The sequence below is a fragment of the Eleutherodactylus coqui genome, chromosome 2 (genome assembly GCF_035609145.1).
Source record: "Eleutherodactylus coqui strain aEleCoq1 chromosome 2, aEleCoq1.hap1, whole genome shotgun sequence".
NCBI classification, from domain to species: domain Eukaryota; kingdom Metazoa; phylum Chordata; class Amphibia; order Anura; family Eleutherodactylidae; genus Eleutherodactylus; species Eleutherodactylus coqui.
In genome coordinates, this window is record NC_089838.1 from 136,353,794 (window position 1) to 136,381,001 (window position 27,208).

Here is a 27,208-nt window from a genome sequence, read left to right on the forward strand (position 1 = left end):
TTTTTAGTTTTGGTGTCTGTCGGACTGTTCTGTCTTTAGATAATCTTTAAGAGGGTTTGCTCAGGGCTATAAAATGAGGTTTTTTTTCCAGGGGCTGGGTCTGGTTTGCGGTTCAGCTCCATTCACTTGAATGGGAATGAGTTGCAATACCACACACAGCCCATAGACAGTCCGGTGCTTCTTCCTGGAAACAACAGCAGACCTCATTTTATAGTCCTGAACAAACATCTTTAAGGAAAGGGTAAAAAGTGAAGATGTTCCTGAACCGTTCCCATCATTGGGTGAAGATAACTGGAACTGGTGTACAGTCCTAGTCCTCATACATTATTATTTCTGTTTTTATTTTTCAGGTGACATACAGCATGTTTGGTGCTTCAAGAAAGAAGTTTGTAGAAGGGGTCGAAAGTGACTACCATGATGAGAATATGTATTATAGCCAGTCCTCGATGTTTCCGCATCGGTCGGAGAAAGATGTAAGTCTCTCACTTTTTCTCTTCCTCATTTTGTGTTTTTTGCATAGTGTTCGCTGTTCGCACCCTCTTGCTCTTTAATCACAGTTTGAAGAGCAAACTTTGGAGTTCTAGTACAGCACACTGACTCATTCTACCTTTTTAGACTTTTTTTTTTTTAATTTGTGCTTCTGGAAGTTTTGCCATTCACTGAAGCCCTTAGGAGCTGACATTTATATATGTGGATGGTCTTCTATAATGTCAGACATGTAAAAAGAAAAAGTGTAAAGGGAAAAAGATTCTAGAAAAGGCTTCATTGTAAGGTATTCGAGCTATACATATAACCTTCAACCATTGTCGGATGTATGGCTCCAACCTCTTGACATGTACATAGGGATTTGATTTTATGCAAAGTTGTATTTAACATCAAACCAAAATGTATCATAAATGGCTTAGTAAAATGTAATGGGGGGCAGCAATCACAATTTGGCACTTTTGTGTCTTCTGTTTAGGCTCGGTTAGGTTTAAGGCCCAGTTTATATTTTAGAATGTATACAAAATTAATGGGATTATGTCCTTAAGCCTAGAAATGAGGTTCAAAATGAAGATCTAAGACACATGTTTCTGTAATGATGTCACTTCTCTAACAATTGGCACTAGCTTGGCTGATTTTTCTTCTGCTTTTTACAGATGCTGGCATCTCCATCACCATCTGCATCGGGTCAGCTGTCCCAGTTTGGGGCTAGTTTATACGGGCAACAAAGTAAGTTTGTTTACTTTTAATGTTGTCCTTTGCTCCAAGTATTACATTTGTCTGTTGGACTAGGTAAAACAAAAGTTATTAATTGGAATCATTGAACCCGTTCCTGAAGTACAAAAACGCTGCAGCCGGGAAGGGCTTCCCACAAATGGCTGTATGTGTATGGCGTGGGCTCAGGGGTTAAGCTTGCTTTATCAGCCGCCGGTGTCCACTGCAACAACAGCTGACGCCTTGGTTCGATGGGCGGTGTCAGACTGAGCTCCAGTCCGCTGGCTTAAAGGCAACCTGTCATGTACTACATGGTGCCTTCACGGAGCTGATTTCAGTGGTCTGTGACTTTATGGGGTAAAGGGCAAGTTATTTCCTGCAGCTTCCGGAGATAGAGATATATATATAATAAATTTTTTTTTTTCATCTTCACAAAATCTATTCCCTGTATACCGTACTCCCCACAGCTTACATACGCTCCTACATTCATTCTAAATTGAAATACTGGTAAAACACCAAACAAACAAACTACTACATACTATACCCCGAGATGAATACCTTAAGGAGTGAGGTTTCAAAAATAGGATCACATCCTAAGGATTTCCATTGTACTGGTACCTCAGGGTTACTGCGAATGCATCATGGTGCCAACAAACCATTTGAGCAAAATCTGCTCTTGATAAGCCAAATGGCACTACTTTCCTTTTGAGCTCCGCAGTGTGCCCACCCGCTTTACAAATAATCTTTATTTGTATAGCGCCAACTTTTTCCACACCACTTTTATAGTCAAGGGCCGTAATAAAACTTTAAAGGGGTATTACCATTCAAGACATTTATGGCATGTCAATAGTATATGCTCTAAATGTCTGGTAGGTGCCTTTTCCTCTTGCGGAGCTCCCACCTGTTGGGAGAGTGGGGTACCTTCTCTCCTCCGTTCATACGCCACAAAGGAGGGGAGACCATACACGCAGCTCTCTCCACTGTAGTTTATAGGAGTAGTGAAATACTTCCATAAACTAGTTTGAAGATCCCTGTACTCATGCATGGGTACCTCTCCACCTCATCTGTCTTTTCATTTGTCATGAGGCTCAATTTGTTTTGTCAGTTTTTGGGGGTCACAAGCATAGCCATATAGTGCATCATTAGTACTTCTTCCTGTTCCCAAGCTACATACCATTTTCTGACATGGAGAATACATATGAGCAGCCACAAGACACAAACATATCTATGACTAACTATTTGAGACTACACATAACACCATTGTGTTTTGCATGTGGTTCCCGGACCACAAGTTGTGCACCCCTGCTTTAAAGGGTGTGTCGCCATGGGCACAACATATTGGCTCTGAAATGGCATATCTGTAGAAAAATTGCAATTTTTAATTTGCTTCATCCTTTGCACATACATTTCTGGAAAACTGTGGGTCAAGGATGCTTGCTACACCCTTACATGAATGCTTTTGAGGGGTCGGTTTCTTAGGGTTTATTTTTTATATCCCTTTAGAGCACCCCCATACCCCCCTCCTTTCCATTAGGCCATTGTTATGTCTCTGACTGCCGTATCAGTCCATCAGCACTGGAGGGGCAGAGCATCTTGGCCACAGCATCAAAGGGTTTAAACTGCTGAGATGAAAGTTATCCAAAGTCCTGGTGGGAGCTTAGCGATCATCTGACCTAGTATATTGTCATGGATGTCAGTGTAACCTTTTCTCGTGATGGTTTTAGATGTCATAGAGCATATGGGGGTTAAGGCCAAAACTGTCAGTGACTGAAAGGGATTAAGAAAAATTTGCTTATGTGTAGATCTTGCAGCTACATACTGTACTCTGTTATGGAGCACCTTGGTAACCTTCTGATTTCCTAACAATGCGTCCACCTCGTGTGTCCAGTGCTGGTTATTGAAGCCACTTCTAGTGTACTAATTTTTATTGGTATGTGCATAATGGTGAGAATCGCTACATCGCCCATATACAAGGGGATTCCAGGCAGTGCAACTGACCTACTAGCACTGGATACACTAGGTGAAGATTCTGAGAAAGAATCCAAAGAAAACGGAGGCGCCGTAACGTGTGTAACGACAATATCACGGGAGCATTATTATTTCATTTTTTATTTTTTTATTTTTTTTTAATTTCCAGTGAAAATTTGTGTTATTTGACCAATGAATAGTCATGAAACAACCCCTTTTTCAAGATTCATAAAATCTGTGATGCTTTTTTCTAATATGTATTTTTTTTCTATAGGTGCACTAGGCCTTCCAATGAGGGGGATGAGCAACAATACTCCTCAGTTAAACCGCAGCTTATCACAAGGCACTCAATTACCAAACCATGTAACGCCGACAACAGGGGTACCAACAATGTCTCTTCATACGCCACCATCGCCAAGCAGGTAATTGGAAGCTTATTACTTGGAGGTTTTTATATTTTAATCTCCTATTTACTTTGACCTGAAATGTGTGATCACTTGCACTATTACATAAAAATTGGCTTCTGTATACCAGTTTTAAAAGACGTCTTAGTGTTGTCATACTGTACAGGTTTGTTAGATGACTTTCTTCTTGTTAATATTCTTCATGATGTGTTTCAGGGGTATCTTGCCGATGAATCCCAGGAATATGATGAACCACTCCCAAGTTGGTCAGGGCATTGGAATTCCCAGCAGGACAAATAACATGAGCAGTTCAGGTTTAGGTAGTCCAAACAGAAGCTCGCCCAGCATAATATGTATGCCAAAGCAACCGTCATCCCGGCAACCTTTTACTGTGAACAGGTAAATGGCTCTTTTACTTTCTGTAGGACTTGTGTAAGGAATGTATAGGTAAATCTTCCAACATGTAGAGGCGGGATCCCCCACCTGTTAGATGATTGTCCATAAATGTCTAGAATGAGAGAAGTATTCTTTTCTTGCATCGGCTTACAGTTTTAGATTGTGTACTACTGGCTGTGCGTAATGCCAACTTCAGGAACAGAGTAATGAAAAGTAGAGTGTGTTTAGTGAATCGGTTGTGGCTAATTTGACAGTAAGGCTTCATCCCTTACCTGACACAAATGATCAAAACATTTAGGGAGTTGTATTAAAATGGAAGCCTTGGAAAAGTAAGTTAATTGCCCATGACAACCAATCTGCTTGATGCTTTCATTTTCCAGACATAAGGGGTGGAAATTGATTGGTTGCCATGGGGAACTATTCTACTTTTCCACTGTACCAGTCTTGATAGTTCCTCATACTGTTTTTAAATGTGGTAATAGCCCCCTCATACGTATGGCATTCATATAAGACGTTGCCTTGAAGTACATTGATAAAGCACTCCTTTGTATTTGATGGCCCTTTTACACGGACCGACAGCGGTCAAAAAGACTGCGTGAGTGCTGACGTCACGGCGAATGTCATTAGTAGCTATGCAGAGCGTTTAGACTCAAAGACATTACTGACTTCTCGCTCAGTGCTTTCCCCTTCTATGTGAAGCACTAAGCGGGAAGCGTTTACACACAAGGAGAAGCCAGCGATAGTTTCCCCCCCCCCCCCCGACTTAAAGTTGGCGATAAACAACTGCAAACGATTACCGTTCAAATAAGTTGAAACAAATTTTTAGCGATAATCGTTACGTGTAAATGGGCCAATTAATGTCACTGTTTGTGATTTGCATGAGATATTTTCTAAACTGATGTCCTCTTTGATCATACAGCATGTCTGGGTTTGGTATGAACAGAAATCAGGCGTTTGGTTTGAACAATTCATTATCGAGTAATATTTTTAACGGAACAGGTGAGAGAACCAATTTTCTCTTTATGAAATTCTCTAGCCAATGTGACAATAAATAGCACTCCTTATGAATAGTACTGTGTTTCCCCCAAAATATGAAACTGTCTTATATTAATTTTTGCCTCAAAACAGGCACACTTTGTTATCTTCTTGTCTTCAAATACTTGGAGCTGGCGTTTGGGTCCCTTGCACTGGTCTCCATTGTTGCTGCAGACTTCCGTTTCCTCCTGCACACCGACAGCAGTTTTTCCTGGTAGCAGGGCTTGAATACCCCGCCTCTAGCAAGCTAATACTCTGATTGGTTAATCGAGCACCACGTCAGCCAATGAGAGACGGCACTTGATTAACCAATCACAGCCATTCATTGAATGGCATCATTGCTGTCTTAAAGGGGTTGTCTCGCGAAAGCAAGTGGGGTTAAGCACTTCTGTATGGCCATATTCATGCACTTTGTAATATACATCGTGCATTAAATATGAGCCATACAGAAGTTATTCACTTACCTTTCCTGCGCTGGCGTCCCCGTCTCCATGGCTCCGTCTAACTTCAGCGTCTAATCGCCCGATTAGACGCGCTTGCGCAGAAGGGTCTTCTGCCTTCGGGTCTGTCCGGCAGCAGCGGTGTTCTGGCTCCGCCCCTTCTAGGTGTCACTGCGTAGCTCCGCCCATGACGTGTGCCGATTCCAGCCTCCTGATTGGCTGGAATCGGCACACATGACGGGGCGGAGCTACGCAATGACGAGTAGAAGGGGGCGGAGCCAGAACGCCGCTCGTGCCAGACCGAGCCGAAGGCAGAAGACCCTTCTGCGCAAGCGCGTCTAATCGGGCGATTAGACGCTGAAGTTAGACGGAGCCATGGAGACGGGGACGCCAGCGCAGGGAAGGTAAGTGAATAACTTCTGTATGGCTCATATTTAATGCACGATGTATATTACAAAGTGCATTAATATGGCCATACAGAAGTGCTTAACCCGACTTGCTTTCGCGAGACAACCCCTTTAAGAGAAACAGAAGGGCAAGACTTCAGTGGGTAAGGGCACAAACATTGGATCACTGAATAGTAGGAAAACAAAGCCAGGTCAGATGAATCAGATTCATGTTGCACCATGCTGATGGGAGGATCAGAATTTCATGAAAGCAGCACGGTTCGATAAATTCTTCCTGGAGCCTTCTTGCTGGGTCTCAAAAATTTGAGGAGGAGTAAGGGTGTGGGGAATATCTTCTTTATACACCCTGGATCCTTTGATATCTGAGATGGACTCCACAACAAATAACTGCAGTCCTGAAAGCCAAAGGAGGTCCAACATGTATTTAGTTGGGTGTCTTTAAGAAGGTGCCCGTTCAGTATATACCGAACACCCTGTGATGGCATATAAACCCCCTTGTTTAATATGGATCCACTTGAATATGCATTTTAGTACTGTTAGACTATATAAATGTATATGCAATTGTTTTGTGGCAGCCTTTAAAATGTTACACTTATCCACTCCCTTGGTGTTTTTTTGGATTTTTTTCACTTGTAAATCAAAGAATCACATTAGGCCGTTTGCACACGTGCATATTTGCATTGTAGAATTCGCGGTCGGTGTCTGCACCGCGAATTCGCAGCAAATGCCGTCCGTTACATCCTATGGAGAAGCGCTGCCTGCTGCACAATCGATTTCCGCTTGTGGAGAGAAAATCGCAAAGTTTTATTTTTGCCCTGACTGCTTCAATTGAAGTTGATGGAAACTGTCCGACTCATGGCCCTTCCGCAATTGACATTGCTGAAAGGTCGCGAGACCCGCGTCATCGTCTAGCGACAGTGTGGTAAAAATGAGCACTTGAAAAAATTTTTTACTGCACATCTCTGATGGCTCACCGTCCGGGCCATTCGCACTACAGATAAAGACCACAAAAGACTGGTACGGCGGATCGCTGGCCGGGGTCAAAGCTGGATTCTGCTGCGGAATCCGGCTCTGCCGTGTACAGGCAGCCTTATCATAGAATCCTAGAATGGTAGAGTTGGAAGGGACCTCCAGGGTCATTGGGTCCAACCCCCTGCTCAGTGCAGGATTTAATAAATCATCCAAGACAGATATTTGTCCAGCCTTTGTTTGAAGACTTCCATTGAAGGAGAACTCGCCACCTCCCGTGGTAACCTGTTCCACTCATTGATCACCCTCACTGTATGAAAGTTTTTTTCTAATATCTAATCTGTGTCTCCTCCCTTTCAGTTTCATCCCATTGCTTCTAGTCTTTCCTTGTGCAAATGAGAATAGGGCTGATCCCTCTGCACTGTGACAGCCCTTCAGATATTTGTAGACAGCTATTAAGTCTCCTCTCAGCCTTCTTGTTTGCAAGCTAAACATTCCCAGATCCTTTAACCGTTCTTCATAGGACATGATTTGCAGGCGGCTCACCATCTTGGTAACTCTTCTATGAACTTGCTTTAGTTTGTCTGTCTTTTTTAAAGTGGGGTGCCCAGAACTGGACACAGTATTCCAGATGAGGTCAGACTAAGGAAGAGTAGAGGGGGATAATTACCTCACGTGATCTAGACTCTATGCTTCTTTTAATACATCCCAGAATTGTGTTTGCCTTTTTGACTGCTGCATCACATTGTTGATTCATGTTCAGTCTATAATCTATTAGCATTCCCAAGTCTTTTTCAGATGTGCTGCTGCTTAGCTCAATTCCTCCATTCTGTATGTGCCTTCTTCATTTTTCTTGCCCAGATGTAGGACTTTGCATTTCTCCTTTTAAATACCATTCTGTTAGTCGCCACCCCCTGTGCAAGCTTTTCTAGATCCTTTTGAATACTTTCTCTTCCCTAGTGTTAGCTATCCCTCCTAGCTTTGTGTCGTTGGCAAATCTGATCAGTTTCCCATCAATTCCCTCCTCCAGATCATTTATAAAAATGTTGAACAACACTGGGCCTAGGACAGAGCCTTGTGGTACCCCACTTGACACATTCTTCCACTTGGATATGCAGCCATTTATGACCACTCTTTGAGTACGATCACTCAGCCAGCTTTGAATCCACCTAGCAGTTGCTTTAGTAGTTCTCGATTTTTATAGATTTTTTTTTTTTTTTTTAATTCTGTCAGGTGCCGTTTCATATTTGTATTTTCTGGGGATTTTAGAGTCGGGTATAGAAAAGGCGAGCAATTTGCATATATTATTCTGTAGCACTTCACATTTAGAAATCATGAATATACTTAAACGCACCTCATAAGCAAATCTAGGTGAAAGCATTTAGTAAATAAGGACTCTGCACTTCAGATCTTAGTCTAATGCTGTGTGTTAATGGTCATCATCACTTATTAGTGCAGTAGGAGAGACGCCACTAGGTGGCTCAGATAAATGTAACATTAGTTAGTACTCTGTTGACACAGCCAATAAAGCCTCATAACTAAGTGACGGCAAAGAATATGATGATCCTGTGCATTGTGTAAAGTTCATTGTAATGTCTTATTTCACATACGGGGATTCATTGAGCATTGTAATGGTTTGGCCCTTTGTTCCATGCATGCTCTTGTACATCTCAGGATACTTCTCTCTTTTTTCTTACACCGTGCATTTTAGGCTTAGTGGCTTTTTACCGTATGAATGACTTTCAGTGACATGACTGGCTATTTTCACTTAATTTAGTACATTTGAAAATTTTTAAAAATTGTGGTGTTTGGAGTAAAACATGATAGATAAAGATTTATGTAGCTCTTTTGTTTTGTATTTCAGACGGAAGTGAAAATGTGACAGGTTTGGACCTTTCAGATTTCCCTGCACTTGCTGATAGAAATCGAAGGGAAGGAAGCGGCAATCCTACTCCGTTAATAAATCCTCTGGCTGGAAGGGCTCCTTATGGTGAGGCAATACTGAGGAGCTTGGGAAATTCATTACATTACTTATCGCCAGCAGGGAACATTCAAAGATCTCAGCTCTTAGATTGGCAAAATCACCATTTTGCCCACGTCTGAGCTGAAATCTTCTGAACGGTACAGCTGTGTTCACACCACATATTTATTGTCCAGTTCAAAATGAAATGATACAGCACAAGGCAAATGAACAAAAGTTTAAAAAAAACTCCATGCACGTAAGAAAACACAACCCACTGCAGCATACCCCATCTGAGGTTTTGCTTGTGTGAGCCTTGTGATAAATGAAGGGGCAGCACTGGCTATATACATAGAGGAGAAGCTGGCAGATGATTAATAGGTTATTGGTGAAATTGCTCACATTAACTGCAGTAGGTACAGAAGCAATATGCTTAGCTGTAAGGGAGTTCAAATTGGCTTTTAATCTTCGGCTTGTCTTCATTGGCCTCCAGACACTAGAGTCAGAAGTCTGGATCCTAAACTGATTTGAACTTCCCTACTGCTCTGCATGTTCCCGATTTATATTTCAATATGGTCCTATATTCTGACAAATATACCAGAACCGCACACTCTCCCGCAGGTTTAATATATTTGTCCTTAGAGTGAGAAGATTCCAGTATAACTTTATAATAGTCTATTTGTTTAGATTACGTTATAGTAGTATTATAACACCCAGACACCAGAGTGCTTAAGGGCATCAATAGAAAGAAACTCATTAAAAATCTTACCTTGGGAAAGATCTTGATAAGTTTTTTTTCCTTTTGTCTCTGCAGTCGGTATGGTGACAAAACCAGCAAGTGAGCAGTCACAGGACTTCTCGATACACAATGAGGACTTCCCAGCATTACCTGGCTCCAGCTATAAGGATCCAACATCGAGCAATGATGACAATAAATCTGTACGTAGCAATTGGTTAGCTTTATGGTTTTATTAACTTCAGTGCAGCATTTACTAATTACTGTTTTTGTTGAAGTCATAGTTTTGTGTAATATTGCAGTCGGATTTGCCAAGTGGGGGTTGCTTCTATACATTAAAGGGGTTTTCAGCCCTGATAAAATTCCCAGATGGTATATGAAGTGCAATAATACTTTCTCCCTGTGCGCTCCAGGCCCATTTTTAATGACTCTTGTGAATGTTCCTGATCTCCCGCCTCCATTGTGGCACCTTTTGTTTACTGGTGCTGATACTTCAGAGTGGTGCACCTCCAATTAGTTAGTGTATACTCTGTCCCAACAATATGGCTAATCTTGTATGCAGCGTCCTGGTCACTCCCCCTCTAACATTAGCTTTAGGGGGAACTCCTTTCAGTGTCAGAAACTTCACATAACCTGCAACGTTTCATTCAGAGAAAACCTAAACTGTGCTGGTTCTTATTTTCGGTGCTGTGCTAGCTGGGAAAGAGTCACATGGACAGAATACAAAACATCACTCTAAAGCGTTTTCTAGCAGTAAACCCATTAGTAAGTTGGACTAAGATAAATAAATTAAATAAATATATATATATATATTAAATAAATAAATATGCGCCATGTATAGGTAATGTATAACACAAAAAAATTACAGTTGGAAGGTAACCGTGTAAAATTTAAAAAAAAGAAGCCACCCTTGCCCTTCCATTGGCCTTCCCTGTTAAGCGCCACTACTACAGTCTCTGCCGTTCCTACCCTGGAAGTGACTGCAGTGGCCATATGCCATTTATGCACAGATATCGGCTGGGACCAGTGATTTGACACTCTCTTGCCAGGTTGGACCATCAAAGACTAGAGCGGCAATGCCGGACACGGGAGGCTATGGGGAAAGATGTGTAAGGTTTTTGTTTTTTTTCTTTTAAATCTTGGAAAACCCCTTTAATGGTTCAAGAAACACGCCAATTCAATTCTAGCGGCGTTTATTAATATACCGTGGGGTGATTTTGCCTTTGATACGTGTATGAAAAAAATGGCAATATTCATGTAACGGAATGGAATTGTACTTATTGAAGAACATACAGATGTAGTATTCTCTAACTTGACTGGCATGGCGCGCTACTTGCTATAGCGCGCCTACGTTATTTATGTAACCTAGAAGTCAATAGACATCAATGGATTTCGCAAATGGTGTAAAACAAATGACTTGTTCATTTGGCTCTGGATAGATCTTTATAAGTCCTGGATTGGCATGAGCACTGCTGCATGTGCCTTTTTTTACTTTTGTATCGCTGGATCTTCTGGCGGTGAGTGGACACGCTGATAACAAGCTAATAATACTGATTACGGAGCTACTATTAAGTCCTTTTACGTGGTTGGCACTGATTGGACAATTTCAGACTGTTTAGGCACACCCTGGGGCCCTATTCACACAGGCATATGAAGTGGATGCAGCACAATGAAAAACAGCCGCAGTAATATGCAAGATTTCAGCACAGATGTGATTTTTTATTTTTTTTATTTTTTATTTTTTTTCTAGCAGGCACATATCCACACACACATTCGCGCAGGCTGATCCATGTGCAGAGAACCCAACACAAATTTTGCATCAAGAAGTCACATTCCCATTTTTCCCCCTGCAATGCAGATTTGAAAAACCAGGCAAACGTGCGCAATATAGACTGTATCGTGGATTCCGATTGAAATGAATGTGCATGTTTGGACGCAGAATTTGCTGTGGACCTGTTGCTGAATCACTACACATTTTGCAGCCAAATCCGCCATGTAAACACAGTGGGGGACCCAAAGGAGAAGGGGGAAACTGTTTTTAACAAGTGCTTTGTACTAAAGAGTGGAAGTATTACTTCCACCGTGCGATCACCGGGTGCCCCATGTTACAGCAGTGCCGCAGGGTCCTAGCAGACCCATATCAGCACTGTTAGTGACTATGGTTGCTCCAATTACAGTGGAAAAGTGTAAAATTTAAAATAATTTTAAAAAAAATATACAATGTGAATGACATCCAGAGGTCTTATATGACACCATGGGGGACATAAATGGTAAAAAAGAATAGTTACAAAATTAAGTTTTTAAAAAAAATTATAGAATAAAATAAAAATATATACATAAAGAAAATGACCCAAAGCCGACGCCAACCAAAACCAACGTCTGGAGCAAAATGAAGAACCCATTTCCATACTTTATTTCAGCACAAATATACTAATTTTAAAAATATATATTTTTTTCTTTTAGCTTTTTACTAAAATTAAAAGTGTGTGTGTGTGTGTGTGTGTTTTTTTTGTAGATATGGATAGCCCTATATGTAAAAAAAAACCTGCAGCAAGAATAATTTTGGTAGCCGAAAAAAAAAGAAATAAGGCAGTAAAACCACCACATTGGTAAAATACCTAAAAAGTGTCTGGTCCTGTAGGGGTTAAAAATGTATTTTTTTTTACTTTGTTTAAAAGTATTTTATTAGATAGCCAACATAAATTTTGACATAAGCATACAGTATATATTAAGCATGTAAACCATACACATCCACTCGGACCGGGCCTGGAGAACAGGAATAAACACCGCTGTCGGTTTTGTATAAAACAAGTGTTATTACAAAAACCAGTCAACTACACCTAAACAACCCTGGATGAAGAGGGAAGGGGGGGAAGCAAAGGAGGAGGGGTAGAGAGCATCTAGACGTATCTATCTCTTCTAAGATGGAGTATAAAAAATCTTTGTGCGGTTCGAGTCTGCACCCACGCTGTATGTTTGTTTGTTTTTTTACTTTACAGTCTTAAAGCTAATTGTACTATTTATTTTGCATTATGCTTTTTGTGTACAGAATTTAAATACACCAGGAAAGACTGCCTCAAATACAGATGGACCCAAATTTCCAGGAGACAAAAGTTCCACAACACAAAATAATAACCAGCAGAAAAAAGGGATCCAGGTCTTGCCTGACGGTAAGCTGCAGGTTTTTTTTTTGTTCTTTTCTCCATACATTTCTAGTTGGATTATGTCACTCCATGCATTACTTTAGTTTACAAGCTTGAAGAGACCCTCTGGCCCCAAGTGACAAATTTGACAGGCCTGATGAGTGTAATGTTACCTGAGGTCCTCCATTTGTACAATTTATTTTTTTGCAGATCAACCAGAACCCTGGCCTATCTTCTATCTTCTAAGCTGGCAACAGTGCTACTCTCACTACCAGATGCACACACTTCATGGGTAGTTTAAAGGGGTTGTACCAGAATTACAAGTTATCTCCTATCCACAGAATTGGAAATAACTTGCTGATTGGTTGGGGTCTCGCTGCTTAGACCTCTACCAATCCCGACAAAGGGGCTGTCTCCTCACTTTGGGCTCACTGCACTCCCCGCCATGAGGAGGAGAATGAATGGAGCGACGGTAAATGGGACTGCTAAGATAGTAGCCAAGTGATAAGCAGGGCCGTATTTGCCACTAGACACTGGAGGGCCAGTGCCTAGGGTGTCTTTCTGCAGGGGATCGGGCAGGGTTTGTCAGAACGTGGTATAAGGTAAAGTTCTTGTTCCCTATGGGGACTAAAAATCAGTTTAAATATTTAATTAATTAATTAAAAAGAAAAAAAGTTTAAAAAGAAAACCCTTTTCACATATTTTAGAATAAAAGAATCAAAATTCCTAAAATCATATTTGGTATTGCTGGGTGCTTAAAGGTCCGATCTATCAAATTAATACATTATTTACCCTGTGCGGTGAATGTAGTCAGAAAAAATAAAATAACTCCGGGAACTGCGCTGTTTTTGGTCACCACGGCTCCAAGAAAAAATGTGATACAAAGGAATTGAAAAGTTGTATGTACTCCAAATTATTATCAGTACAAACTATAGGGCATCTTGAAAAAAATGAGTCCTCGCACAACTAGGTCGACGGAGAAATAAAAAGCTTATGGCTGCCTGTGTACGGGCAAGTTGTCATTGCATTATCCGCGGCGATAATCTGGCTGCAGGTAATGCAGTAAACACTTTCCATAGAAGAACTATGGATGGTGCTGCCCGACATCCATGAGCGGAGAATCATAGCGATTCTGCGCTCGTGGGATTCAAATCGTGGCATGCTGCAATTTTCTGCAGTGAGCCTATCTATTAGGCTCACCATGGAGACCAGTCAGTTCTCTACCTTGCTCCCCCGCAGGCGGAATATCGCTAGCGATATTTCGCCTTGGCTGTGGACAGGCAGCCTATGGCTGTCAGAAGGTGGCGGCAGAAAATTATTTGTTTTCCAAACATATTTTTATATTAAAATAGTAATCGTACTGACCCGTAAAATAAAGTTGTCATTTTTGCTCCGGTGTGTACACTAAAAAAACAAGACTCCACCCCCATCAAAGATGGCGGAATTTTATTAATTTTTTTTATTTCACTCCTTAGAATTTTTACAGTTTTTCAGCACATTATATGGTACATTAAATAGCACCATTGAAAAACACAACTCGCCCCGCAAAAAACAAGCCCTCATACATCCCCGTTGATGAATAAATAAGACTTATGATATTTTAATTTTTTTTTTTTTTTAAAGTGGGAGGAAAACACGAAAGAGGAGGGGAGAAAAATAAACTTCATCCTTAAGAGTTAAAAAAACTGAAACTTAACAGAATGGGAGCAAATTGAAAGCTTTCCATTTTGCCTTCCGTTATTATTTTTTTTTAAACATTGAAATAAAACTGAACAATTTCTTTCCATTTTAATTGAGTCTCTGTGCTCAGAAAATAGACCAGAGAGACAACAGACTGATCATTGGTGTGAACAAACCCTTAATACAGTAATCTTGGCTGTATTGTCATCTCCCGCAGGAACATACATATAAGTGTCTGCTGTGGCTTATTTCCTTCTCAATGAAAACCCATGTACTCTTGGCTGAGTGTAGACGTGTACGGGGAAGACCGGAGCGATAGCTGGCGAGCTAATGTGTCTGGCCGACGGGTATCTTAGGGTTTGGTCACATCTTGTTTGTTCTGTTCTTAACTTCCATTGCTGATTTCTGCTAGAAAGCAGGACAAAATAGTGCAACGAGCAGTGCTATTTTATCCTATAAATTCCAGCAAAATGCTGGCTGGAAATCAAATGGACCCCCATTATAGCTAACTGGAGTCCGCTTGGCGCTGTTCAGTACCATCATAAGATGGAACTGTTCAGCTAGGGGGTACAGTTTTTGCTGGTCCCTGGACAGAGCAGGAAAACGGAACAGCCGACTGCTGTTGTGAACGAGCCTTAAAGCCACCTGCACACGGCAGAGCCAGATTCCGCATGTGGAAACCAGCCCTGGAAGCGGCGGCGTCGACTCGTACCTGTATTTCTTCTCTTCATCTGTACTGCCGATGGTCCGCACGGCTCGCCGTTGGACATGCGCAGTACAGATTTTTTCTTTTCAAATTCTTCTTTCCTGCGCCGTCGCTAGGCCATGATGCGGAATCTGCGACCCGACTGCAACGTTAATTGCAAACGTCCGCAGGTCGGACGGCTTCCAATAACTTCAGATGGAGCATGCTGCCATATATATCTATCTATCTATCTCATTCTGTGCAGGAAAAAGTTTTCGCTGCGGAACCTGGAGGTGGATGCCCATTGTCGATCCTGCAAGAAAAAAAAAACCTGTGTGCTGGCGGCCTAAAGTGTTTAAGTAGTAGCTTTAAACTGACTCTCTAGTAGAGGACATGAGCACAAAAAGGGCCTAGGACAGTATGAACTTTAAATACAGCTCTGGGGGGAAGAGCTCTGGGATTATCATTAGTCCCATTGAAATTAATGTAGCGCCAGCCACACATGCTCAGCCATCATTTTTTTGAGTGTGATGTCACTACAGGTGGTAGAAGCGACCCTGCAGTGACAAAAAATGACCACCACCAGCGGGTTATCCACTCACCTGTGGATCAGGGATAACTTGCAATTCTGGTACAACCCCTTTAACCCTTTCCAATCCATTTATTTTTTCTCACCCATTCTCCCCAGCTCCAAATAAATTGGAGCTGGGGAAAATGGGTGAGAAAAAATACATTTTCCCTGCACCCTCCTGAACTGACAGAGTTCAGGAGGGTGCAGATGCTCACTGTACCGTGGAGGGACCTGCTTACCTGTCAGGCGTCTTCCGCATTCTCCTTCTGCCTCCCGGCTCGGCGATCATGTGACCGCTGGGGTCAGGTGGCACATGGCGGTCACATGATCGCCGGGCCGGGAGACAGGAGAACGCGCAGGACGCCGGTCAGGTAAGCAGGTCCCACAATGCAGGCTCCCGGCTCGGCGTTCATGTGACCGCCGGGGGTCAGGTAACACCGGCGGTCACATGATCGCCGGCCGGCCGGAATCTCTATGCATTACATAGCGCTAATTGAGCGCTATGTAATGTGTAAAGGAGAAGGCAGAAAGGGTTAAAAACCCTTTCTGCCTTCTCCTAGGGGGTCCTCGATGGGGACCAGTGCAGGAGTGTATCTGCACCCGATGTGTCTGCCGATCGGGTGCAGATGCACTCTTGCACTGCAGTGTCGGGCCTGCCCCGACATTGGAGCTGTGGAGGAAAATGATGATGTCGGGGCAGGCCCGACATTGGATTGGAAAGGGTTAAGGCACTACACACTGCTCTCTGATTGGCCAGCACTGCTCATGAGGAAGGTAGAAGGGGCCTGCAAACCAGAAAACTTGTAGCAGAACAGCACAAATGTAGGTCACCAGGTAATATTACTCCTCCCAGTCTGACTTCAGTTTTTCTTCTCTGGACCAGAGAGTTACTTTTATATCTAGTGTTTCCCATGGATTGTTTCTAGTTGCTAGTTTCAGTTCATATGTGGGATATTGGCTGTTTTTAATGCATTTTTCTTAAGGACATATCCATTTTGAAAGCCAACTATGGCTCAACATAACTATCAATCCAGCCTAAATCTAAATTCAGCAAGGTTTGCTAGTAACTCTGGTGAACACTCTAATGTTTTAGGGTAATTCTTTAGGCTTTTTTGCTTGTTTTTCTGATTTCCTGTAATTGGCATTATCTTCTGCTTGTGTCTCCTCCAGGCCGAGTTACCAACATTCCTCAAGGCATGGTGACAGACCAGTTTGGCATGATTGGCTTGTTAACATTCATCAGGGCAGCTGAGACAGATCCAGGGATGGTACATCTTGCGTTAGGAAGTGACTTGACAACACTAGGCCTCAATCTCAACTCTCCAGAGTGAGTATTTTCTAGAATAGGGAAGCTTGGGTTGTGTCCTAGTAAACCAGGGTGAAAAAAAGGGCTTCATTGTCCTATAAAAGGGCTTACAAGATTTCTTTTTTTTTTTTTTTGGGAGCAGCCCCATTGAAGTGAATGGGAGCGTTGTACAGCATTTAGCACAACGCTGAAAAGGTAGCACTAAGCGCTGTAAAAAAAAAAAAAAACGTCTGTGTGAGGGAGGCCTTACTCTGGTGTACGTGGCACCTCATTGGCCACAGCAGGCAATGTGTAACATCTGGGGGAACATTTATGTAAATGATCTAAAACAGAAGTTGTCTTTGTTGCCCATACTAACCAGTCACACTGCAGCTTTCATTTCCTATAGTGCTTTTGAAAATGTAAGGTGCTGTGTGATTGGTTGAAAATTCGCCTCTTACTTTCTCTTGTGCTAGTACCATAGGGTACAAGTGTGTGTATGTCTGACAGAAACCTCGCTGACGCAGTAGAACTACCCTGTGTCTTGTCTTGATGTATGAAAAGAGAAAAAGGAAAGGGCATCGGGCCCCACTGTAATCAGTACGAAACCCACTATATTAAAATAAACGTTTATTAATCACATATAAAATCTCACCTTAGAAAGATAGAAAAAGAAAAGATATGTTGTAGCGGCAGAAAAAACATGATTCTACAGACTCTGAACCTATAAACTACCTGTCTCACTAAATGCATTAGGTGTATATACACTTTATTAGGAATGGTAGAACTGGCGCTCGCTCCACTGACTCCAGCACAATAGTTCATGCACACTGAGTTATAGAAACCAATATAATCATGTGAACTAGTGCATATATAACACTAGTCAATGACTGGTATCGGTGCTACTAATATACTGAAAGCACCACGATCAGTAGTGAGGAGATAAATCCTTACAGCAAAGATCTAAGGCTGAAACATGTTTCACCAGACAACTGGCATCCTCAGGGGTACATGGAGCTATAGATGCAGCACCCGGCTGTAACAGGCATATATATCAGTAAGAAGTGGCATCGGTATCATCCCCACCACCAATCAGATGCATGAGAGACAGAGGGCTTAACCAATAGTGGCTCTGGGTGTAATACACAGACATCAGTGCAAAGACCAATAGGAGAATCTGTGTGTGGCAGCCAATAGAAGAACACATAACATTCAGCCAATGGGAGACACATTGCCAAGCACAGACTGTGTTCGTCAGCCAGAGCATGCTCAGCAGATCACAACGGACTGATAAACAAATCCTTCCACATACCACCCTTCCAAATATCTCCATGTCTTAACCCCCACTTCCTTTCATTTCATTAGCCCCCACTTTTGCCATAAAGTAAAAGTCTTCAAGTGGTACACACAGGCTTCTAGTTTCTGGTTCATAGTTGATAACTAGTACTCAAGTCACGGACTACATTAACCTGGCAACTATTTTCTTCTCCTTTGTGAGAAGGAACATTAGTTTTAATACTATTTAGCAACGCTTTGTATGTTTAAAATATTTATGTCACGGTACAGAAGTTGTATTCTAAGGCAACAAATATGTCAACTTTCTGTTATTTATTTATTTTTGTTTGTTTATTATGAAACCCATTAAAAAATTATTTAAAAACAAACAGGCTGATAGAATAAAAGTCTCCACAAGGCAGAGGCGTTCCCAGTATTCACAGGCCAGAGTATACTCAGTGTATCAAAATTGGACGATAAAATAAAAAATCTCCGCAAGGCCTGACGTAGGTATAATCTGCGCTATAATAGACGGGCGATCAATACTAGCACAATGTCTCAGAGCGTTCACACTAATTATTTTGTGACATTAAAAAAAATTCTATCCCTCTCTAATACATACTGGCTCACAGTCGTAGTGGCATAAAGCCGATAGCTGGATACATGATTATGTGAAAACAATTTAAAAATATGTAAGTTATAATATATAATTCTAATATAAAATACGAGGGGGTGCTGAAAGTATTGAGCCTTACTAAGAAACAAAATTGAGCTAGGAAGCTGAAACTGTCACACTATTCTACATATTCTCCAGGATGCACTTGTGACATCTCTGCTGCAGCTTTTTAAGTCCCTGCAAATAGAATTCTTCCAACTGCTGGTTCAGACCCCTCATTTGCAGCATTATTTGCCTCCAAAACGCTCCCAAACTGTTGTCCCTTTAGGTGTTTTTTAGATTGGGGAACAGATGGTAGTCAGACAGAGCCAGGTCGGACAAATAGGGTGGATGGGGCATCAGCTGAAAGCCTAAGGAGGTCATTTTTGCAATACTGGCACCTACAGTGTGTGACGGCGCATTGTCCTATAACAGGATGACACCTTTGGAGGGCTTTCCTCTACGTCTTTCCTTAATATTTTGCCTCTGCTTTGTCAATAACGAACAGTAATATCTTGCATTGATGGTTGAACCCTTTGGCAGGTAGTCCATGAACAGGACTCCCTTCTTATCCCAAAAAATGGTTGCCATTTGCTTTTACGCTGACCTTTGCACACAACTTCTTTCGCCTGGGGGAACCACTGTGCCTCCATTACTTGGACCATCCCTTTTGTCTCTGGATCATAACAGTAGATCCATGTCTCATCACCATTTAGTCCAGGAAATCTGACTCTCTTCTTGCAAAATGCTCCAAAACACCACCAATGTCTGCACATGTCTCCTCTTCTGTTCGGTTGTTAAAAGTTTTGGGATTCACTTGGCTATAAGTTTTCTGGTTCCCAAGTTGTTGTGGATAATGGCACCAGCTCTCTCCTGTGATATCCCAAGATATGTAGCAATACTTTTGGCTGATATTCGGCGGTTCTCTGTGACCATGTCATGGATCGCTTTCACAGTCGCAGGCAAGGAGACGGAGACAGGCCTTCCACTGAGTTTCTCACTTTCAACACCGAAATGGCCAGTTTTAAAATTTACAACCCAACTATTAACTGTTGCATATGAAGGGCCACTGTCACCCAAAGTTTGTGACATTTCATCATGCATCTGCTTTACACCTTTCACTTGGAGAAACAGGAACTTGATTATGGTCCCATGCTCTTCCACACTGAATGTCTTTGGAGATGCTGCCATGTTCACTTTGGACCGCAAAAAAGATAAGGTTGTTGATTTTTGCATCATTGAATATAGACAAGTAAAACCTGAAATTTTGCAGCTTTCTAGCTCAATTTCTTTTCTGGGTAAGGCTCAATACTTATCAGCAACATCTCTTATGTGTGTATATGTATATATATATCCCCATCCCTCTAAATAAAAAGAGAGAAGCATGTCTCAATGTATTAATACTCAATAGTATCGAATGTCAAAGAAGGACTTTAAATAAATGCTCCAAAATATGATGTATGGCCTGTGACATGAAACTCACAACCTCACTTTTGTAGCATAGTTTGTCTGTTCTTCACCCAGTTTTAAGCCTCACACACAGTTGTTTCTGTTTCAGTTAATGACTGTTTTAAGCTACATATAAAAATGATCACTATCCGTTTGGTATAATTGGTTCTGGTACCACATAATGTATTGAAAAACTTTAAAAAAAAATTTCTAAGTGGGGTGAAAAGGAAATGCAATTTTGTCAATGAGGGATGGGCACGTTCTGTTTTTACCAGAAGTAACATGTCACTCAAAACTGGGGAAAACACGATTTTCTGCATTGGAATTCCACATACAGATTTTACCCATTGATTGGGCTAAAACTGTGCTTGGATGCGTGCAAAAAAAAAAAACCTCTCCAGATGGACACAGATTTTCACGTGGTTTTTAGAGGCGAAATTCATGTGGAAAATTCCACTGTGAATTCCGCTCTGTAAACATGCCCTAATTTGGCCATTACTATTTCATTGATACCTAAACATCCGTGCTAAAATAAGTGAAGTAAAGCTAAAGCCAGACATAAAAGAAAAACGTTTGTCAGTTAAAACACGGGAGCTCTTCATTTTGTGAGATGCATAAACATTTACATTTTTTGAGTGGGTTTAATAGATTTCATGTATCAGTGGCGTGTTTGTCATTTGGAGTCATGTGTTCGACATAGATGATGTTGACATTTGATGAAGGCTTATTCACTTTGTTTCAATTTTAACCCCAGAAATCTTTATCCGAAATTTGCGTCTCCGTGGGCATCCTCACCCTGTCGACCACAAGATATTGGTAGGACATTTGCTATTTTTTTTCATGTAAAATATCCATTTGCTTCCCTGTTTTTGTTCTCTGTTTTATGCTGTATTTTACGCAGTTAATAAAATGTTTTGCTAGTGTGAGAATGATGTCGGCATTAAAGGAGTTAACTGTTAATTTTATTTTTTTCCTATTTTTGCCTTTAGATTTCCACGTCCCCTCTGAATATTTAACGAACATTCACATTAGGGATAAGGTGAGTTCCAGGGTGGGCTTAGTTTATTGCAGTCTTGTCAAATGTCTTTATGCTAGAAATGGGGAACTTTTTTAAATTAAAACTTTAATTAGAAAATGGGAATAATATTTACAAATCTTTCAGACTCCTATTCCTGTTTCTGTTAATGTAGCATGAATAAGAAGTAACTACAAAGTTGCGACTTCCTCAACACAGCTGTTAAAGGGGTATTCCCATCTTGGGAATCCTATTTCAATGTTCTCTAAATTGCCCAAAAAAAGGCATTCACCCATAAGGTGTTTCCAAAATGCTCTGTTCTCTTGATATTGCAGTTATTGATTCTTCTGCCCTCTGATTGTTTACAGCTCGTTGCCAGGGTAACCGACCACTTCTACTATGGAAAGAAATAGCAGAGCACAATGGTAGCTGGTGGCCAGGGCAAAAGTTGGTGTGCTTGTGCTCCTGATATCTCAAGTCATCAAAATTAGAAGAAAGAAGTGTGCTACCACCGGCCCTCTCTATTTATCTCCATAGAAGAGGTGGTCTGTTTTCCTTGCAACAAGCAGTAAACAACCAGAGGACAGAGGAATCAATATCCATAATATCTGGAGAACGGAGCATTTTGGAAACAAACATTTTATGGTTGAGCGCATTGTTTTGCAGTTTTGAACACATTGAAATGGGATTCCCAAGATGGCGTTACTCTTTAATTAGAACTGATGGTGCTCTTTGTTTAGCTATACTACATGCATTGCTATACGAAGGTCTGGATATGTATGTACTCTGAACTCATACACTCTATAGCTTTAGCTATCTGACTAAGCATTACTGCCTGAATATTCAAAATTAGACTCATTTCAAGCGTGAAACTATATTGCGCAGCACTATAGATTAGACACCAGATTTTATGAATCCTTAGTTATTGATTGGCATTCTTTGTAATTGGAAAATTGCGCTAACGTTGTTTATCAATACCCCTCACCTAACAGTGCTGCATATAATCCTAGTCATTTTAGCCATGGAATTTAATTTCAGTTGCCTGGAAACAAAGTAGAGATATGAGAGATATATGATATACATGTATGTTAGTTTGGAGATGAGTTCTTTTTACATTTACTCTGATATATTTTCTTACATGTTTCCCCCTCCCCTCTTTTTGTGTTGTAGCTAGCTGCAATAAAACTTGGCCGATATGGAGAAGATTTACTTTTCTATCTTTATTACATGAATGGTGGGGATGTATTACAGCTTTTAGCAGCAGTAGAGCTGTATGTATGCATTTTTTTTTCATTCTGCTCTTTTAAACTGTTTATGTATGTTTCACACCTGATTTGGCACAGTTCGTACCTAACTCATACTGTGCTCCTAAATCTGTGAAGTAATTATGTATGGTGTATGTCCAGGCAGGACGGAAGATCCGCAGCATTTAAAGTACGTGTATTGCGGATGGGGGTTTGGAGAAAAAAAAAAAACGACCCACACGTGGCAGAGAAAATCCACAGTGTGAATTGACCCGCCCTGTAGATTTTAAATCCACAGCATGTCCATTTATGTTGCAGATTTTTTACTGCAGATTTCACTACTTCAATTGAAGGGGTGAAATCCACAGCCAATCTATAGCAAACATCCACAGCCACATCAGCATAATTTGGTGTAAATTTGTAGCTACAGATTTTCTGCTGCAGTAAACCTGCATCATGTGAACATAACATTTCCCGTACTCCAAATGCTTCTGCCGACTATTATGGATGGAAATGTGTTCAAAACATGTATGTGCCTCATTAAAATATGACTTCAAGAAGTTTGGAAGGCATACTATGCATCTTCCATAGATACACAATGATGTGTTAGTTAGATGCCCCTCCATAGGCTGCTATTTTCTGGATGCCAGCAGTATGCAGCGGGGTGCATGGCCTGAATATTAGACATCTAGACACATTTTGAAGAACACACTTATTGCTAATTGAAGCATATACATATTTTGAAGACAGCTCTATCCATAGCAGATAAAGTGGCCAACTCCTTTTAAGCATTTGTCTGACATCTGCCATGGCCAGTCGTATCACATCACATTGGCATATCCTGTAGCTTATGGGCCATTTACATTCAAAGGAACGAATTTAAGCAATAATCGTGCAGTGTAAATGCAAATAATAGCTCACTGTTCGTTCACAGGCTTTTATTGCTGATTTTCAGTCTGCTTAAAAACCATTGCTGGATCGCCGACTTGTTCTGTGTAAACTCTCAGTACTACACATAGAAGGTGAAGTGCTGAGCGAGAAGTCCAGGATCCAGCGATACGTCTGTCATTGTAAACGCTCTGCATGAGTGCTAACTACCTTAGCCGTGACATCAGCACTCATGCAGTCGTTTACCCAACTATCGGCCCGTGTAAAAAGGAGATTACTTTTCAGTTAACTTAGTTGTCAATCGTAGTAAAATCCTCCTCCTTCCATCTGTTATTGTTTTTGTCCATTAGGAGGGATGTGTCAGATCACAATTTTCACCCTAATTGTATAGCTATTGATAGACTTGATAACACTCTCAGTATGTTACTTCCATTATCTAGATAGTCAAGTGTTTTGGAGCTATATATAATACAATCTGCCAAAAAGTAGATCCCTCATTATAGTTTGCTTTACATATACATATTTAGAGATGCAGAACAATTTTATGCCTTCTTTTCCTTTACTTTTAAGTTTCAACAGAGACTGGAGATACCACAAAGAAGAGCGGGTATGGATAACCAGGGCACCTGGAATGGAACCAACTATGAAAACCAACACTTATGAGAGGGGAACATATTATTTCTTTGACTGTCTTAACTGGAGGAAAGTTGCAAAGGTACAGCGCTCTTCTTATTTACTTTGTCCTTAACACACATTAAACATGATACTAATATTTCAGAAGTGGTTTGATTTGTCCAAACTAAGCTATGAATCAAATGATATTGATTATGAGAGAAGATCTCCTTATTCTAGATCTAAAGTGTACAGTGGCCTCAAGTGAGATTCTTTTGCAAGTCTAGATCATCCATCCCATACCCCAAATTGCAGCACCTATTCTAACACACCTCGACGTAAACTTAAATTTGCTTGCCCTTAATTTTTTCTGAATATAGCCAAACGGCATATTCTTGCAGAGCAGATATTCTTCTCCCAAACAATAGGACAAATTTCCTCTTTCATGAACTGGGCTGCCTAGGGACAGTCACAACCATCTTCAGTTATTTTGCAGTCTACAATGAATAGTATGTGGACACCCAGCATGTATACAGGCAATAACTGCCCCCTCGACGCACACTCCATCATGTAGGTCACTTCTTTTGAATGGGTTGTCTAGTTGTACACTATTGATGGCTTATCCTCAGGATAGATCAATAATAGATTGTCAGAGGTTAGTTGCCCAGGACCCCTGCTGATCAGCTGTTCGCCTGGCCAGTTTGCTTAGATGATTGCAGTGAAAGCTGCAGTGGAAGGCCTGGCATTACAGGCAGAGTTCCTTTTCACTGGGGGCTTGGCCTACAGTACCAAGTCTGACCACTGCAACAACAAAGCTTTCTGCTTCTTGTAGAAATCTGCTCCGTGCACCAGCCCAGAGAACACCTGAGCAGCAAGAATCTTATAGTAATCTACTATTGATGACCTGTCCAAGGATAGGCCATCAATATCACAGCTGGATAACCCCTTTTAACCTGAGCCTTTAGGACCTGCTTGGATTAGTATACAAGGGGTAAGACACTTTTCTATTGCAATGGGATCACCCATATGACTATTCACAAGCACCTTGGGGGCTAGCAGTTCAAGATACTTGTATCAAAGTTTCTATTCATCTCAATGAATGGTACAGTATGCAATATTATAGTAAGAAATACAGGGGGGATATTAACCCTTTCCAATCCAGTATCGGACCTCGTCTGACATTAAGATTTTTCTGCATAAGCTCTCCTGTCGGCCGAGGTCAGATACATGTTTCTAAGACTATGCAGAAATCAGTCATCGGAGTTCTCTTCAGCATATGTGTATTACACTATGCAGAGGAGAGATTTGATCTGTAATATACATATACAATCATACATGTGTATAATATACATGTGTAATATACATAACTCACGTTTAATTTTCAAAAAATTACTAATAGTCATGACATCATTTTCATGTGTATCTATCGAGTAATTCCAAGGAATCCACAATGCGCTTTCCTACCCAAAATAACTATGGGAGTGTGCGGGTGACATGGAAATTGTGTTGGAAAGAGTTAAAAGTGGCATTTCAAGCGAGTGAGCAATGCATCTAATACATAGACAAGCACATGGCTGTTCGTGTATTAGGCGCATCTCGGCACCTCAAAAGCAGAAACGTACGCCAGATCCAATCTGGTACTCATTCCTGGTATAACTTAACTTGGTGTAAATGATGTGTGTCGTCCGTGACGGATGGCCTCGCAGACAGCAAAAACTCACAATTTTGTTTTGTGCAAATCTTCATGCAAAGGCTTAGTTTACAACAGCTTCTGGGTCAACTTTGCTGCACAATGTTCCATTCAGGCCATTCGACTTTTCACAAAGCTACGGCTCTTATTGGTTGCGCTGGGGCAGGAAAAAAATAAAAATAAAAAAATCTAAGGATTTGTTCACATGTAGCAGAAATGCTGGGGATCTTTCACAGTGTAAAAATCCATGGCACTACGGATTTTGACTAGGTTTAAGCTGCAGAGCCGCAGCTGATTTCAGCCTGCAACATTGCTACTCCCACCCACCATACTGAGCCCTAAATGTAGGACATATCCCTCATTCGGCAACCAGTAGAGGTCAGATGATGCCAAGTGGGCACATCACCCGACCAGCAGGGGAAGGCTCAGTAGTGATTGCTGGGTGAGGGTTGTGAGCTGCAGCGAAGGCTCAGTATGGTGACAGGAGCAGATTCAAATCGACTGCGGATCTGCAGCTGAAACCCAGGAAGGTCTGCACTAATGGTGCAGCTTTGGAAGATCTGCAGCATTTCTGCTATGTGTGAATCTACCCTAAACACATAATAAATGTGGGGCAAAGCATGAAGACCCTTTTCTGATACAATTTGCATCAGAGAACGTGCACATTTTCAATAGTAAATCTGCTCCATTGTTCTTAATAGTGTACTCTGCAAAATCTTCAGCCATCTTAAGATACTTGAGCAACATAACTTGTGTTTATAATAAACCAATCTAGTATCCTTATAGGAAAAACAAAAAGTGAAGTAATCCACTCTGGTTACCTGCGTCCAACCAGTTGACAAGGCAGTGTTAGACCTGCTGGACGCTTCAGCTGGATGGAACGCCATATGCATTTTGACATGCCCAAGTTGCATGTTTTCTTCATTTCCGTGCTTTGAAAGTAAGAAGTTCACATGTACATGTAATTGAATTTAGGATATGAATTAGCTAAATGCTTTAACTTGGAATTACCTTGGTACAGCTTCCGCAATTAGTTTTACAAATGAAATAAGCCCAATTATGGAACAGCCTGATTCAGTGTAATAAAAAAATAAATCATTTAATAAAGAAAACATTTTACTTTCATTTTACATTGAGGAACCGTCTAACGAAAGAAATGAATATCCTACGCATTAAGACATCTTCCTGCCATTTGAACAATTTGCTTAAGTAAATTCATTGTAGTCGGTGCAGTTAAATAATAGCTCTGGGAAAGTCACATTGAACATTTGTTCCCATTGGGGAAATATAACTTCAAAGAGGAGAGAGAGTTCTGGCTGGTAGAAGGAAAGGGGGGGGGGGGTGCTAAGCATGGGACACATTGCATCCACATGCCTTAATAGGGCGTGTTGATAAGGGGTTATCTAAAGCAGGCAATCACTGCAACTATTCATTCCCTCTTGATTGTGACATCTCTAAAGGAAAACCACCTACCTCTTTGAGCAGATGTCACCAACCTTTCATG

General features: G+C 41.1%; 1 protein-coding gene across 1 annotated transcript in view; it reads left to right on the forward strand.

The window, feature by feature from the left end:
• Window positions 1-27,208, forward strand: part of CNOT2 (CCR4-NOT transcription complex subunit 2) — a 60,936-nt gene that overhangs the window by 30,302 nt on the left and 3,426 nt on the right. Inside the window, exons 2-14 of the mRNA XM_066591634.1 lie at window positions 351-473; window positions 1,140-1,212; window positions 3,440-3,587; window positions 3,786-3,968; window positions 4,885-4,964; window positions 8,681-8,806; window positions 9,591-9,715; window positions 12,562-12,682; window positions 16,762-16,918; window positions 21,010-21,071; window positions 21,245-21,294; window positions 22,441-22,541; window positions 23,973-24,117. Coding sequence (XP_066447731.1) covers window positions 363-473; window positions 1,140-1,212; window positions 3,440-3,587; window positions 3,786-3,968; window positions 4,885-4,964; window positions 8,681-8,806; window positions 9,591-9,715; window positions 12,562-12,682; window positions 16,762-16,918; window positions 21,010-21,071; window positions 21,245-21,294; window positions 22,441-22,541; window positions 23,973-24,117 — 1,482 coding nt within the window. The 5' untranslated portion in view covers window positions 351-362. The remainder of the gene's footprint in view (window positions 1-350; window positions 474-1,139; window positions 1,213-3,439; window positions 3,588-3,785; window positions 3,969-4,884; window positions 4,965-8,680; window positions 8,807-9,590; window positions 9,716-12,561; window positions 12,683-16,761; window positions 16,919-21,009; window positions 21,072-21,244; window positions 21,295-22,440; window positions 22,542-23,972; window positions 24,118-27,208) is intronic.